The 12,925-nt window shown below is 51.6% G+C and overlaps 1 protein-coding gene across 2 annotated transcripts; it reads right to left on the bottom strand.

The window, feature by feature from the left end:
• Positions 1-8,333: 8,333 nt before the first annotated feature.
• r3hdm4 (R3H domain containing 4) lies at positions 8,334-12,534 on the bottom strand. Of its 2 annotated transcripts, none has more exons than XM_028962405.1 (8): positions 12,418-12,534; positions 11,350-11,501; positions 11,148-11,266; positions 10,938-11,073; positions 10,083-10,168; positions 9,846-9,931; positions 9,700-9,755; positions 8,334-9,397 (listed from the first exon to the last, which is right to left on the bottom strand). In XM_028962405.1, the coding sequence occupies exons 1-8, from the start codon at positions 12,459-12,461 to the stop codon at positions 9,294-9,296; spliced, it is 783 nt and encodes a 260-aa protein (XP_028818238.1). In that variant the 5' UTR covers positions 12,462-12,534; the 3' UTR covers positions 8,334-9,293. The 2 variants fall into 2 exon arrangements, with proteins under 2 accessions (XP_028818238.1, XP_028818239.1); XM_028962406.1 differs by having other exon boundaries at positions 8,336-9,397; positions 10,938-11,055.
• Positions 12,535-12,925: the final 391 nt, after the last annotated feature.

The following is a 12,925-nucleotide window of genomic DNA, read 5'->3' as shown; positions in this document are numbered from 1 at the left end:
AAAAAAAAAAGAAAAAAACTGGAATTGGCAAAAATGGAACTCTTCCAAAAAAGACAAAGTAAATAAATAAGCGTGTGCAGGAACTCTGTGCCGGGTCCCAATTCTCCCCGGCAGCTCCCCGGGTTCCGTTGGCCGGCGCGAGCCTCAGAGCCTGCGAAGAGACGAGAACCGTCACCGCGACGCTCCGACACGTCCTCTCCGTGGCCGGACAGGTCAAACATCAGTCTCATTCATTACAGCAGGTGATGACTAGGCTGGTAGTAGCCTAGTGGGTAACACACTCGCCTGTGAACCAGAAGACCCAGGTTCAAACCCCACTTACTACCATCGTGTCCCTGAGCCAGAGACTTAACCCTGAGTGTCTCCAGGGGGGGACTGTCCCTGTAACTACTGGTTGGAAGTCGCTCTGGATAAGGGCGTCTGGTAAATGCTGTAAATGTAGGTACTACCTTAACCAGACTCGTAACCATGGCAACCGGGCGTAAAAAAAAGTTGAATATTTAACAGCTACTAAAGTTAATGGTCCTCTCCGAACACATGAAACGTTACCAGTCAGCAGTGAAGCTATTAGGTGCTGGTGAGCTGGTTTAGGGTTTAAACCTGAGACTGGTCTAAACAGCAGTACGGCCCCTGGACCAGCGCGGCTCATTACGCAACGAGCGCGTCGCCGATGTTAGACTGGTTATTCTCGCGTGTCACGTCATAGCAGTTGGCCGTCGATTCAGTCACGAAACCCAGATCTTCTCCGGCCGGCCTGCAGCTTCGGCGAGCAGATCACGAGACGCCACGGCAAGAAACGCAATACCGTGGCACCGTCATCAATTTCAATGTCTATTATTATAGAAATCTAGAATTCCGAGCGGCCCAACAGGATGAAGAAAGTACAAAATGTGCATATATTTTACTATACAACACACACCGGGTGAAATAACTTGTTATGTAAAGTTATGCAGATATAACTTTTAAATAACTCGACTGGCAGCTGAGGATCAGGGGACGAGCATCAAGTAGCCTAGTGGGTAACACACTCGCCTAAGAACCAGAAGACCCAGGTTCATATCCCACTTACTACCATCGTGTCCCTGAGCAAGACACTTAAGCCTGAGTGTCTCCAGGGGGGGACTGTCTCTATAACTACTGATTGTAAGTCGCTCTGGATAAGGTCGTCTGGTAAATGCCGTAAGTGTAAATATCAAGTCTGACTGACTGGGGACCGGAACCCCCAATTAACACTCTCACCGGAACTACGGTGACCAAATCCCCTCGGAACCGCGTCCCCCCCCCGTAAAAGATGAGGGTGACTAGTGAATCCAGGGTACAGAACCTCAACCTCTGAACCGAAGCTCTTTATTTTACCCGCCTTTATTTTATGCATTTGCTAATCTAACCAAATTGCCTGTCAATGGCTTCACCTTAAAGGTTCCCCGACATAATTATTATTATTTTTTTTGCTTTCATATCGGCCTTATTGTTCCCCTAATGATGCATCCGAAATTGAGCCGTGGTGCAGAGTTACAGCCACTCGGATCCAGTCCCACAGTGAGACTTCCCAGGACGCGCCGTTTCACCGGCTGCAGCTTTAGATGTCCCGCCTCTCTTAATGCTAAGAGAGGCGGGACGAGGAGGAGAGCGACTAATAGAAGTTGAGCGTCGTCAACACCATGCACCAACCACAACGTTTGGTGCAGACAGGAAGTCGTTTTGGGTTTTTTCCAGAACAAAAAATAAATTAACCAGCTGGTTCTGAAGAGTCTCGCGTGACGGAACAAAAACAAAATAAAAAATAAACCGATACATTCGTGCTCAATTTTACATCCAGTCACCGAGCAACTACGATGCTTCATGCGCTTGGAAGCCATGACGGTCGGTGGAGATAATGTTTTAGGGGAGGGGCGGGGAAAAAAAAAAAAAGCATGAGAAACGGGAGGTAACCTTTCCCCTTATGACGTCATAAGGAGACAAATTCCAGAGCAGACCGTCTGAAGCAGAACGACCAAAGCGCTCTTTACACCTATCGCCATTTCGAGCCCCACACGACCAACCAGTTCTAATCCTGGTCCTGAAAACCAGATCAAAGCCACTCTTTTGGTTAATGGCCCTGTGGGTGCTGGTTTATGGTTTTACAGTTGCTGCTTGGACTGTTGCGTGGACAAATGGCAACGGTGAGACCTTTGTTTTTATTTAAACGATGGGGTCATGACCCCAGTCCAGTCCAAGCATTTTCCAAACTTCACCAGAATGGCCGACGAACGTGCAACTATGGCGCTCTTAATGATACTTATTAGAGAGTTAAAGTGTGAACATTGGGGCGCAACGTACGGGCCTGACATACACACGGTGTCTCTGACAAAAAAAGAAGCATCATACGTCAGACAGGAAGGACCTTGGGACATTTAAGGCCAAAGACGAAGAGCCGGCGAGGAGGTAACGGGTTAAATCCCCCTCCCCTCCCCTGCATATGGATCCAAGGCGGGAGGGGGCGGGGCCGAGCAGCCAGAGGTCTGAACAAACACGGCGGCAAGATAAGAGGAGGACGGCGGGGTCCAACTCCACAGTGATAACACACACACACACACGGTGACATTCGTGAGGCCTGGCCCGGTGTCGCCGCGCCTGCTGAACCCTCCCTCCGCCCGGAAGCAGATTCCCCCCGGAGCCGAAGGAACCGCTCCGACCCACGCGTCCCTCGCCAGGTCAACGGTCAGACGTTTTTGCCCGTTTTCCCAGGATGCAGTTTCGGTTTGGGTGGATAAAACCGGATAAAAAAAAAAAAAAAAAAAGGGGACCCGAAGTCACGCACTTCATCTTTGGCCACATTTCTGATTAGCGGAGCAGCAGATGGTGGAGAAAACCGTAAAACGAATCTCGTCTCAAGCGACCCTTTCGCGTGCGCTTAACGGAACGCGTGGCGAGAATTTACATTTACATTGTAGGCATTTGGCAGACGCCCTTATCCAGAGCGACTTACAACGTGCTTCCATGTTACCATGGATGAAGAGATCAATTCCGGTTCACTAGGACCCCCAACTATGAATACAATCTTTTTATTCCCTCTGTTCTAGTTTCTATACAGAAGTCAGACAAGAAGAAGGTTACAAGTTCATCTAAATATTCTCTAAAGAGGAAGGTCTTGAGCTGCCGTGTGAAGGTGCTCAGTGACTGAGCTGTTCTGACCTCGAGGGGAAGTTCATTCCACCACCGAGGGGCCAAGACGGTGAAGAGTCTAGATGAGCGTCTTCCTTTTACCTTCAGAGATGGAGGGTCCAAGCGAGCAGTACTGGAGGCTCGGAGTATACCAGGTGTAATAAGGGCTGTGAGGTAGGATGGTGGAAGAACGCCGCGCCTTGTAAGGTAAACGTGGCTCGCCTGGCCCGGCGATGGGAAAAGGCCCCAATTGTCACTGGAGGGGTCAGAGGGCAGCGGAGAACCGGCGCTTTTATCTGCCCCGGAGGCGGAGGGACGGCGCGCCGGAGGGCAAACGCACACTTGACTTTTTGAACGAGCCAACGACGCGCTTCGCGTGTAGGTGCGAAAAGTCCCGAGAGCTTTAAACTGGCCCGACCCGTTGGCCCGCGCAGGGAGGGGGGGGGGGTCGTAAAGTGCGACGCCTTTTGTCCGCCCGTCACGATCACAATCGTGGCTTTGTCAGACCGGCTCTGCTGTATTGTCTCGTCCCCACCATTCACGCGCTAAGCGTGCCCGTTTGCCGCCGCCGTCGCACGCACGGGTCGAGGCCGCGTTTCTCCCTGGACGCCCGGTTTGATGTTGAAGAGCAACGGCGGGGCGGGGCGGGGCGGGGCGGGGCCAGGCGATCGAGCCTCCACGCCGTGGCAACCAAACCACTAATAATAGCGCGGAGAGATGCTCATTTACATTTTTACTTTTACGGCATTTACCACGCGCCCTTATCCAGAGCGACTTACAGTCAGTATTTACAGGGACAGTCCCCCCCTGGAGACACTCAGGGTTAAGTGTCTTGCTCAGGGACACGATGGTAGTAAGTGGGATTTGAACCCGGGTCTTCTGGTTCACAGGCGAGTGTGTTACCCACTAGGCTACTACCACCCAGTAGTTACAGGGACAGTCCCCCCCTGGAGACACTCAGGGTTAAGTGTCCTTCTCAGGGACACGATGGTAGTAAGTGGGGTTCGGTTGAATAAGGAAACGGTCGTAAACGTAAAGGAGCGTGACGTGACCCACCCCATTTCCTCCTCGACAGGAACAGAACGTTCCGGACGGACGGGAGGACCCGCGCCCCCCCCCCCCAATCGAGTCTGGGACGCTCGAGCGTTGGCAGCAGCGCGGCTGCACTTCCACTCTGAGCGTGCGAGAAAAAAAAAAAAAAGAGAGAGAGAGAGAGGAGAAAGAACCCCGACAAACGGGTTCCGTTCGAGCCTGTCGTGGTTTCACGGGCCCCATCGAGGGGGCCGATCAGAAGCGAGCAGAACGAAGTCGTGCCGAGATGCAACAGGAAGTTCCTACTTCGTGCGGAGGGCACGGCAGGGTGTGGACGTGCAGCCGAGCGGAACGTGTATACGGACAATAAACCCGCAAGGCGGCCTGGCCCCTTTCAGCACCGCGGCCGGACGGCCGAACCTGTTTGTCTGGCTCCTTTCGGAACAGGCGGGCGCCTCGGCGACCGGGAGGGGACTTCCCGAGGGGTCCCCGCTCCTCCCGACCTCGTACGACGCCGGGTCGATTTACGGCGCCGTATAAAAAAAAGGAAATGAAGGGCCGCACGTGGGGCCCCCAAAAGGTCACGAGGATCCAAGACGTCGGGACTTTCGGTTACGAGATGATGCTTCCAGTTCACGAGAACTTCCCATTTGAACCCGGGAAGGTTTGGGGGGGAATCCGTACAATCATACGAGAACCGAGAGGACGTCCTGACGCGCTTCTTACGCTCGACCACACAGAACGAAAACGACTTCACTACGTTCAGACCGTACTGAAGCGGCGAAGTTGGCAGCCTGAGAAGAAGCTTGTGGGTCTGCGTGCCCGAGCCTCACACTTTGACCTTTAAACGAGTAAAAAAAAAGAAGGAAGTCTGCGGCGAATCCGACTGGCCATGAAGATTCGGGGAATACATTAAACTTTTAACGCGCCTTGGCTGAGAGGGAACACTGTTTCGCACATGAATTATTAAGTTCATCAAGCGCCCGAGCCGCATATCAGAGCGGATATCATCAACAAGGCGCGTTATTCATCGGGCCGAAGGCCTCGGCCGCACGTCTCCGGGGGGGGGCTTATCCACATCCGTCGGGCTTCCATGAAGGGCTCGGGCCTGGTCCGGACCGTGGAAGCGCGACCCCACACACACACACACACACACACAGTCTTCCCCTGACCTGTCGGTGTGTTTGGCCGGGCTCCTGTTACACACGGCCCGTGTTAAGATGCCACCTGGGCCTGGTCGCCACTGGCTACCCTTGTTTGTTTAGGCCCGGAGGCTTTTATCTCCCCCTCATCCAGCCACACGGTCATAATCATCGACAATAATTATAATAAAGGTGTGTGTGTGTGTGGGGGGGGGGGGTGCGTATCCATTAAGTCTTATAATAAGGTCTATATATATATATATATATATATATATATATATATAGGATGTATTTATAGGGAAGAGGACTCTTTACCTGTCGCTCGGCTCCGGCATGGTCGCTTTCCAGCGCGTCCCCGCTCACATGACGGCGCCGCGGCGACAATGACAGTTGCCGACTCAGCCCGGCGCGACGCGCAGGCCGCGCTGGTGGAGACCGACGGACGGACGGACGGGGGGCGGCGGGTATAAATACCGCGTAACCGATCCGCGGGGAATGCTGGAATAAACGGATCCCAGCTCCGAGGACGCGTGACCTCCGAACTTCTTCTTCTTCCTCTTTTCTTATTTTATTTAAAGAGCGCAATTCCAGTCCAGCCTTCCCACCAACGCGGAATAGGAAACGAAACAGAAAACACACACACACACACACACACACACACTTACCAATTCTGCTTCCGTTTTGTTTTTGCACTCTTGGGAACCGGAAGAAACATTCCTGGTTCCCGGTGGGGGGAAAACAACCCACGACACGGCGCTTTTTTTCCCCAGGTCCTCCGGTTATTCCGACGGGGCGGCGGGCGGCCCGGGATCTAAATTCGATTTCTGATCCGGGCTCGATTCAGACTCGGCCCCGCATCGCGCACTAATCCGAGGCGCGCACACGGTCGCGGAATCAAATCATTGGTTGACAAACAGCAATCAGATGCAAATTCCTAACCTCTGAATCAGCGGGGGCCAGCCCACGCCGCGGCCCGGGGACCGTCGGCAAACTCCGTGCGCGGCGGAGTCGCGAAGGGCCGCCCCGCCGCCGTCGGGCGAGCCGGTTTCGCGGTCGCCGGGGGTTGTCTGGGGGCGACATTACGACTCCGCGTCGCATTTCGGGTCGACGTCGTCCCCGCGTTTGTCTACGTTCAGAGACAGGGGCGGCCCTTTGCCCACGAACCCTTACGGCGACTTACGCTCCCTAATGACCCTGCAGCGGAGCGGACGGAGGAAGCTTCGGGGTGCGTGTGCTGTGGGTGACAGTGAAGACGGTAAAACGGGGAGATTACGGTTAATCTGACGTTTCTGATTACCGAGCGCCTCAAATCCAACCGAATTACAACATCCAGCCTGTCCAGGCATCTTATCACGTTCATAGCAAAATCGATCTCTTCGTGTGTGCATATTGCAACGTGCTGATGTTTTTCTATGCCGTATGTAATAACGGACAAGGTTCTAACAAGTCAGCAAAAAAAAATATAAATCACGTTTCACATTTTAGACTGCCACGGGACAACATATTTAAAATAAGTATTTGTGTCCTGTGCGGCCCGATAAACATTATAATGAATAATTTAAGATGACCAGCCCACGGCAGCCAGCAGGTCACGTGCTCGGCACCCGCTCCGGCGCTATCATTTATTTATGATCTTTTAATTACGTTTTTTTAGCAGCGGCGCCCAGCATCTGATCTGGTGACAACAGGTGACAGGTGGGCTGGAGTGGTTCAAGACGTAGATTAACGTCACCCCCCACCCACCCCCACATACCCCTTCAAAACGATCCTACCGAAACTCCCCAACATACAAAATGATTATTATGTCAGAAATATGTATATAATTGTGTGGAACTAGAAACATGAACCACTGCTGCTCCCTAGCCGCCAGCGCGGCGAATTACAGCTTTATTTTTTTACAGCTTTTAACTCGAAAAGTTGGTATTCTGACAGAGTCTCTTTTTTAGAACAACGTCACATCGAATGGATTTTATGGAAAATGTTAACATAATGATCCGAACACTGCAGGGGTCTGATGGCGACATGCATGCGTCGTACATGCGACATGCCGCGGAAACGGTCTCCAAGAAGCACTTATTTATTATTATGATTATTATTATGATTATTGAGAGGAATACGACTCAGGAACCGTGCGGGGCAGACGCGGCAAGTGCCCCTTGTGCTCGAACACGCCCGATCCGAGGTCACCGAGTACAATAAACGACCTTTGTGCTGCAGAAGCCTGCAGCCTCCGGCCTCCATGCTGCACGAACCGACTGTACGGGGGACTGGTGGGGTGGTAGTGGCCTAGTGGACCAGAAGACCCAGGTTCGAACCCCACTTATTACCATCGTGTCCCTGAGCAAGACACTGTCTCCAGGAGGGGACTGTCCCCATAACTACTGGTTGTAAGTCACTCTGGATAAGGGCGTCTGGTAAATGCCATAAATGTAAATTTCCCCTCCATCTGTCGCCCCCTGCTGGTCATAAAAGTGTTGTTTTTTTGTTGCTGAGGCAGAGCACACAAGGACACAGCAAAATGCGTCCCCTGCATTTAACCATCACCTTTGGTGAGCAGCGGGCATCCATGAAAGGCGCCCGGGGAGCAGTGTGTTAGGACCCTTGTGGGTCTGGATTCGGACCCGCAACCCCTCGGTTATGTACCCGCTTTCTTACTCGCTAGGCCTGTTGGACTGTGTCTCGATTAATAATATTAATCATTACTGACTGACTGAAGACAAAAAACGTTGCGGACTTAACACTGCTTATGGGGCAGTGGTGGCCTAGCGGTTAAGGAAGCGGCCCCGTAATCAGAAGGTTGCCCAAGGTGCCACTGAGCAAGGTACCATCCCCACACACTGCTCCCCGGGCACCTGTCATGGTGCCCACTGCTCACCAAGGGTGATGGTTAAATACAGCGGACACGTTTCGTTGTGTCACCGTGTGCTGCGTTGCAGTGTTTCACAATGACAATCACTTCACTTTCACGGAGGAAAAAAAAGTGACAAATGGCAGTTGGAACGAGCGTTTATTGAAACCTTACATCTGGCTTTCGTCCTTTCAATTACTGGTATACGTTTACCCTCCCCACCCGGCCACCGAATAAATACCATACCACCACGAGACATTAGTACAGAGCCTCTATGTGCTTAAAGCTGTGGAATAAGCAACCTGTGTGTGAGTGTTTATAAGAACGTGGACGTCACGGGATCTTTTATAAAAAATTAAAAAAAAACACAAATCGTACACTTTCAACGCTCAGGTGACATTCGTGGTTGTTCGGAGAAGCTGGGACGAAAGGTGAACACACAGACTTTGGTTTACAAGTCGCCATTACAGAGCAAACATCCACACGCATGAGCAGAAATGGGGCCGCGAGGCAGGAATACGGAATAAAGCGGGCGGGACGCCCGCCGGGGAGCGAAGGGGGTCGTCGTGGCAGGTGTACGCGTAGAAAAGTGTAGAAAAAGCACCAGACTTCAGAGGGTCAGCGGCAGTGAGTTCGCTATTGTGGCGGCTGAAAAGGATCTGCCACTTCCTTTCAGACATTAAAGCGGAGAATTTTTTCCTACATTTGATCACCTTCATCACTGGAAACAAATTGATCATAGCAGATGACGCATAATAACAATATCGAAAAGGTATTTTGATCATTTTCAAGCTCGGCCTTGAAACCATGGGTCAAGAATTACTAGTATCATAGTGAATTCATTCAGTACCAACGGAAGTGCCAACCAACCCTGAGAGAGGTTAGCGGTGTTTGAAAAACAAAAAAAATAATAATAAAAATAACATTTTATATCATTAATAACAGTGATGCAAATATATTAACATTATATTTTCGAACTACCATCGTAAACGGGCCGAAGCACCTGCTTGTTTACCGACATGCAAGTGCGCGGAATTAAAATGGCAACTTGTCCAGAGCCGCTCGGGATGAACGAATCTGGTGTTAGATTATGCTGGCCCCGCCCCCTTGCCACGCCTCTCCTCCTCTCAGCTGAGCTGCTCCAGGTAGGCAGACAGGAGCAGCCGGGGCGGCAGGAACTTCTCCTGCTTGTTCACCACCTTGGTCTGGCGCACCCCGTTACAGTCGGAACCTGGGGAGAACCAATCAGGAGGCTGTTGGAAAGATTACATATCCTCGGCTACGTTACCTCAAATTCAGATTTTTAATTAGGAATATTTCAATATTCCTAGTATTCAAGTGGAACCAATATGCAAATATTGCAAACATAACCAAATATTACAATTTTATGTTTTTAAACATAAAATATGTGCAACAGGTAGGGTGAAGGTGTGCAAATAAGTAAAGCGAAAATTTCTATATTAGCGACCACAATTCCACGAAACCCCATTAATCTCACAGAAATTACTAACAGAGCTGAAAGGATTTACTTACTTGCAGAAATGAGGTCCATGTACTGACAGACAGCGTGAAGCAGCAGCCTTTGAAAGCTGACCAAAAATAATAATAAATAATAAAAAAACTTTTTTTAAAAAAAATCACCGTTACGTCAACGTTCCGCTAAAATGCAAAGATCCTACCTGCTGCTGAGGTTAGTGGTGTAGACAGACTGCGGCGTTTCCACGAAGAAATTCAAAACCTGGTCTTCTAGCGCCTGCAGAGTGGCCTGCAGGAGAGGGGGAACACGGGACAGCGGCGTGAACGAGAGCCCCCACTCCCCAGTCCCGTTAATGCATGTTCAGGCGGCTCATCGGAACCCCCCCCCCCCCCCCCCCCCCCCCCCCCCCCCCCCCCCGCCGGGCTACGGCGATGCTCACAATGGGGATCTGCTTCCGCTTCAGCGCAGCCCGCAGCCGGCGGTCGATCCTCTGGAAGTTGACCTGGTCGGCGAAGGCGGGATTAACTGCAGGCAAACAGACGCAACGTGGCGGTCAGCGAATCGCGTGGCCAAGCCGGGATTTTTCATTCACTTAAACGAGGCTCAAATTGCGGCCCAACTCGGCTTTTTTAGAACACGAGGGAATTCTTTAGCGCCGTCGGCGTCGCGTGGGCAATTTTGAAAGTGATTATGGTACCCACGTCCCGCCTCTCCTCGCCTCTCTCCACCGACTCGCATCGAGTTTAAATCCTCGATGCTGCCAACAGGGCGGTAAATGGAGGTTCTCCCTCTTACACCAACACACTACTAGCCAGATACACTCCTGCACGCCCTCTCAGATCCACACACCAAACCACACTAAAAAATCCCCTCTTCACGGGGTCTCCGGTCCCAATCGACTCTGTTCTCCTTCGTTGTCCCTGGCTGCTGGGACGACTTGCCCTGCTCCATTCGACTAGCCGAGACTACGACCACCTTTAAATAGCAGCTGAAAACCCACTTTTTAAAAAAGTATTTCAGACGAATCTAACACTAACACACGCACTCACCAAAAAAAAAATTCCTGACAAGTTGGGTCTTACCAGGGCTCTTAGTTTTGTAAGTCAAAATCTACAGAAACCGAATGAGAATTGCTGGTGTCGTCCTCTTGTAAGTCGCTTTGGATAAAAGCGTCTGCTAAGTAAAGTAAAGTAAAGTAAAGTACCCGAACACAAGATAATCGGAACGCCAAAACCCAAAGAGGGATGAAATAAATATATCGTCGAAAACGAGGCGTGAAAGTGCCTTCACTCACTGTCTCTCTCGTCCTTCGGGGGCTTCTCGCCGCAATTCTTCTTCGCCGCCTCCTCCTCCAGGAGAGCCAGCAGCTTCTCCTGCTCCTCGCCGGAGCGATTCATGAAGTCGCTCCAGTACTGAAAGGAAACGAGAAGCTGGAGGCCTTCCTGGTTTTGCATGCTGAAAAAAAAAAAAACTAGTCAACGGGGCTCGAGAGCGCCGTCGGCACCTCAACGTAGTTCCCGTTGGTGCAGGCTTCGGTGAAGACGGTGGGCAAGGCCGAGTCGGACACGTCGCCCTCCTCCTTTGAGCACTCGTCCCTCTCGAGGAGGTTTGCCAGGAAGCGAGCTGTTGCAAAAAAAACAAAAAAACACGAGTTAGGTCCAACCAGCCACGCCGAACGGCGCGGGACCGGCACCAAGTCCACGTACTGTTCTCCTGGCGCCGGAGGCTTTTCTTGCCCTTGGCTCTGGGTATCAGGTCCGAGTTGCGTATTGCCTGGTTGATGAAGAACTGCTTTTTCTTGGCCGGAGAGACGCGCTTGGCCGGAGAGCTCGGCAAGGACGTCGACTCTGTTATCAGGCTGGAAACAGAGGAGGGGAGGAACATAAGCGGCGCTACACGGAACGGAGGCCAGAACGAACAATTCCGTCTGATTCTGAGAGCCTACTGTCCATCATTTGGAGCAATTTGCAACGCCCGATCGGTGGCAGCCGATCACTTATTCTCCCAAATCATTCCACATGGACCGGTCAGTACAATTTGACTCGGCCCGGATTTAATTTCAAGGCTCTGAGGCAATGAATGAACGCCCTGCTGTGCCGCTACCTGCAGAAAATTGCTCACGCCGGCCGCTGCATTAAACCTTTCGAAGGGGCCAGACTCGTTCAGCTGCGTGTTAACAAACCACGGATACCTCTTTATTGCCCAGGAATTTATTTCGAGCGACAGCGAGATGTAAGATATGAAATTCGATACGAGGCTCCCAACACAAAAAGTGGGTCAGTGGGTTTCCATTTCAAGCCCCGCCCCCCCCAAATACTATTTACGACCCGAGAGAATAAACGCGTCCAAATCCAGCGCTCAGGCCTACCTTTACGTGCTATAAACACACGAATATACATGTATTATATATATAAATCTCAGTGAAAGGACAAGCTTTCCTCGAATGGCCGCTACGCTGGATTAGCCCTTATCAGCATTAGCTTTAGCTGGTGCCGGAGCAGCAGGCGGCGCTTTCGAGGCGAATTTACAGAAGAAGAAAAAAATTATAATAATAAATGTCGAACGGGACGCGACGACGGCGACGGGATGTTCGTCTCGCACTCCGGATAGCCGGGTACTAAGAGCTCAAACGGTCCCGGAGCTAAAACGCCTCCATATGCGGCTCAGACGCCCGCGGCGAGCAAGTCGTTCGGCCGGAGCTTGGAGGCGAATGAAAAAAAAAACCGTGCAGGTGCGTAAATGCTGACTTAAAGGGAAGTGATGGTCGCACTCACACCAGCTCCGGTCCTTCGCCGTTGTCGTTTGTCAACACGACCATCGTGGCGGCAGATAAACACGGCGGAAGGTGCGGAGAGCGCAGGGAAGGTGGGGCGGCGACCGTCGCTGGTCTATGGAAGGCCAAACGGGCCATAACTCGACATAATTACGCTAAAAATACTAATGTTTTTAATGGAAAAAAAGCGCCGCTTTGAACGACATTTATAATACCTGCTCACTGACTACACCAGTCGGGGAACCAGTTTTTAGCGTTAAAGCCACGCGTTAAAATGCAGGCGAATTGTGTCCCATTTGGCCTTCCATACTGGTCCGTCGGCTGGTCTCCGCGATCGGAACCGGCCGAGCCGCCGCAGCGACGTCCACGGTTCTCGACCTCAGAAATGCAACGGCGAAGGTGCACTTTATTTCACTCGCAGCCAACTGGATTCAGAAGAGCCGGCAAATTGTACATTCAAAATAAAATGCGCAACTGCATCGGTCCAGCGGCATTTGCTCCCGATAAGT

The sequence above is a fragment of the Denticeps clupeoides genome, chromosome 19 (assembly GCF_900700375.1).
Source record: "Denticeps clupeoides chromosome 19, fDenClu1.1, whole genome shotgun sequence".
Lineage (NCBI taxonomy): Eukaryota > Metazoa > Chordata > Actinopteri > Clupeiformes > Denticipitidae > Denticeps > Denticeps clupeoides.
This window is presented reverse-complemented; position numbering and strand designations above follow the sequence as displayed.

What these genes read in the sequence shown, in the direction of transcription:
- r3hdm4 (XM_028962405.1), bottom strand. Translation starts at nt 12,461, where the DNA reads ATGGTCGTGTTGACAAACGACAACGGCGAAGGACCGGAGCTGGT. An exon ending in CCCGAAGGACGAGAGAGACA is followed by an intron (nt 10,169 to 10,937) that starts GTGAGTGAAGGC and finishes GTTTGCCTGCAG; the next exon opens with TTAATCCCGCCTTCGCCGAC. An exon ending in CATGGACCTCATTTCTGCAA is followed by an intron (nt 9,398 to 9,699) that starts GTAAGTAAATCC and finishes GGTTCTCCCCAG; the next exon opens with GTTCCGACTGTAACGGGGTG.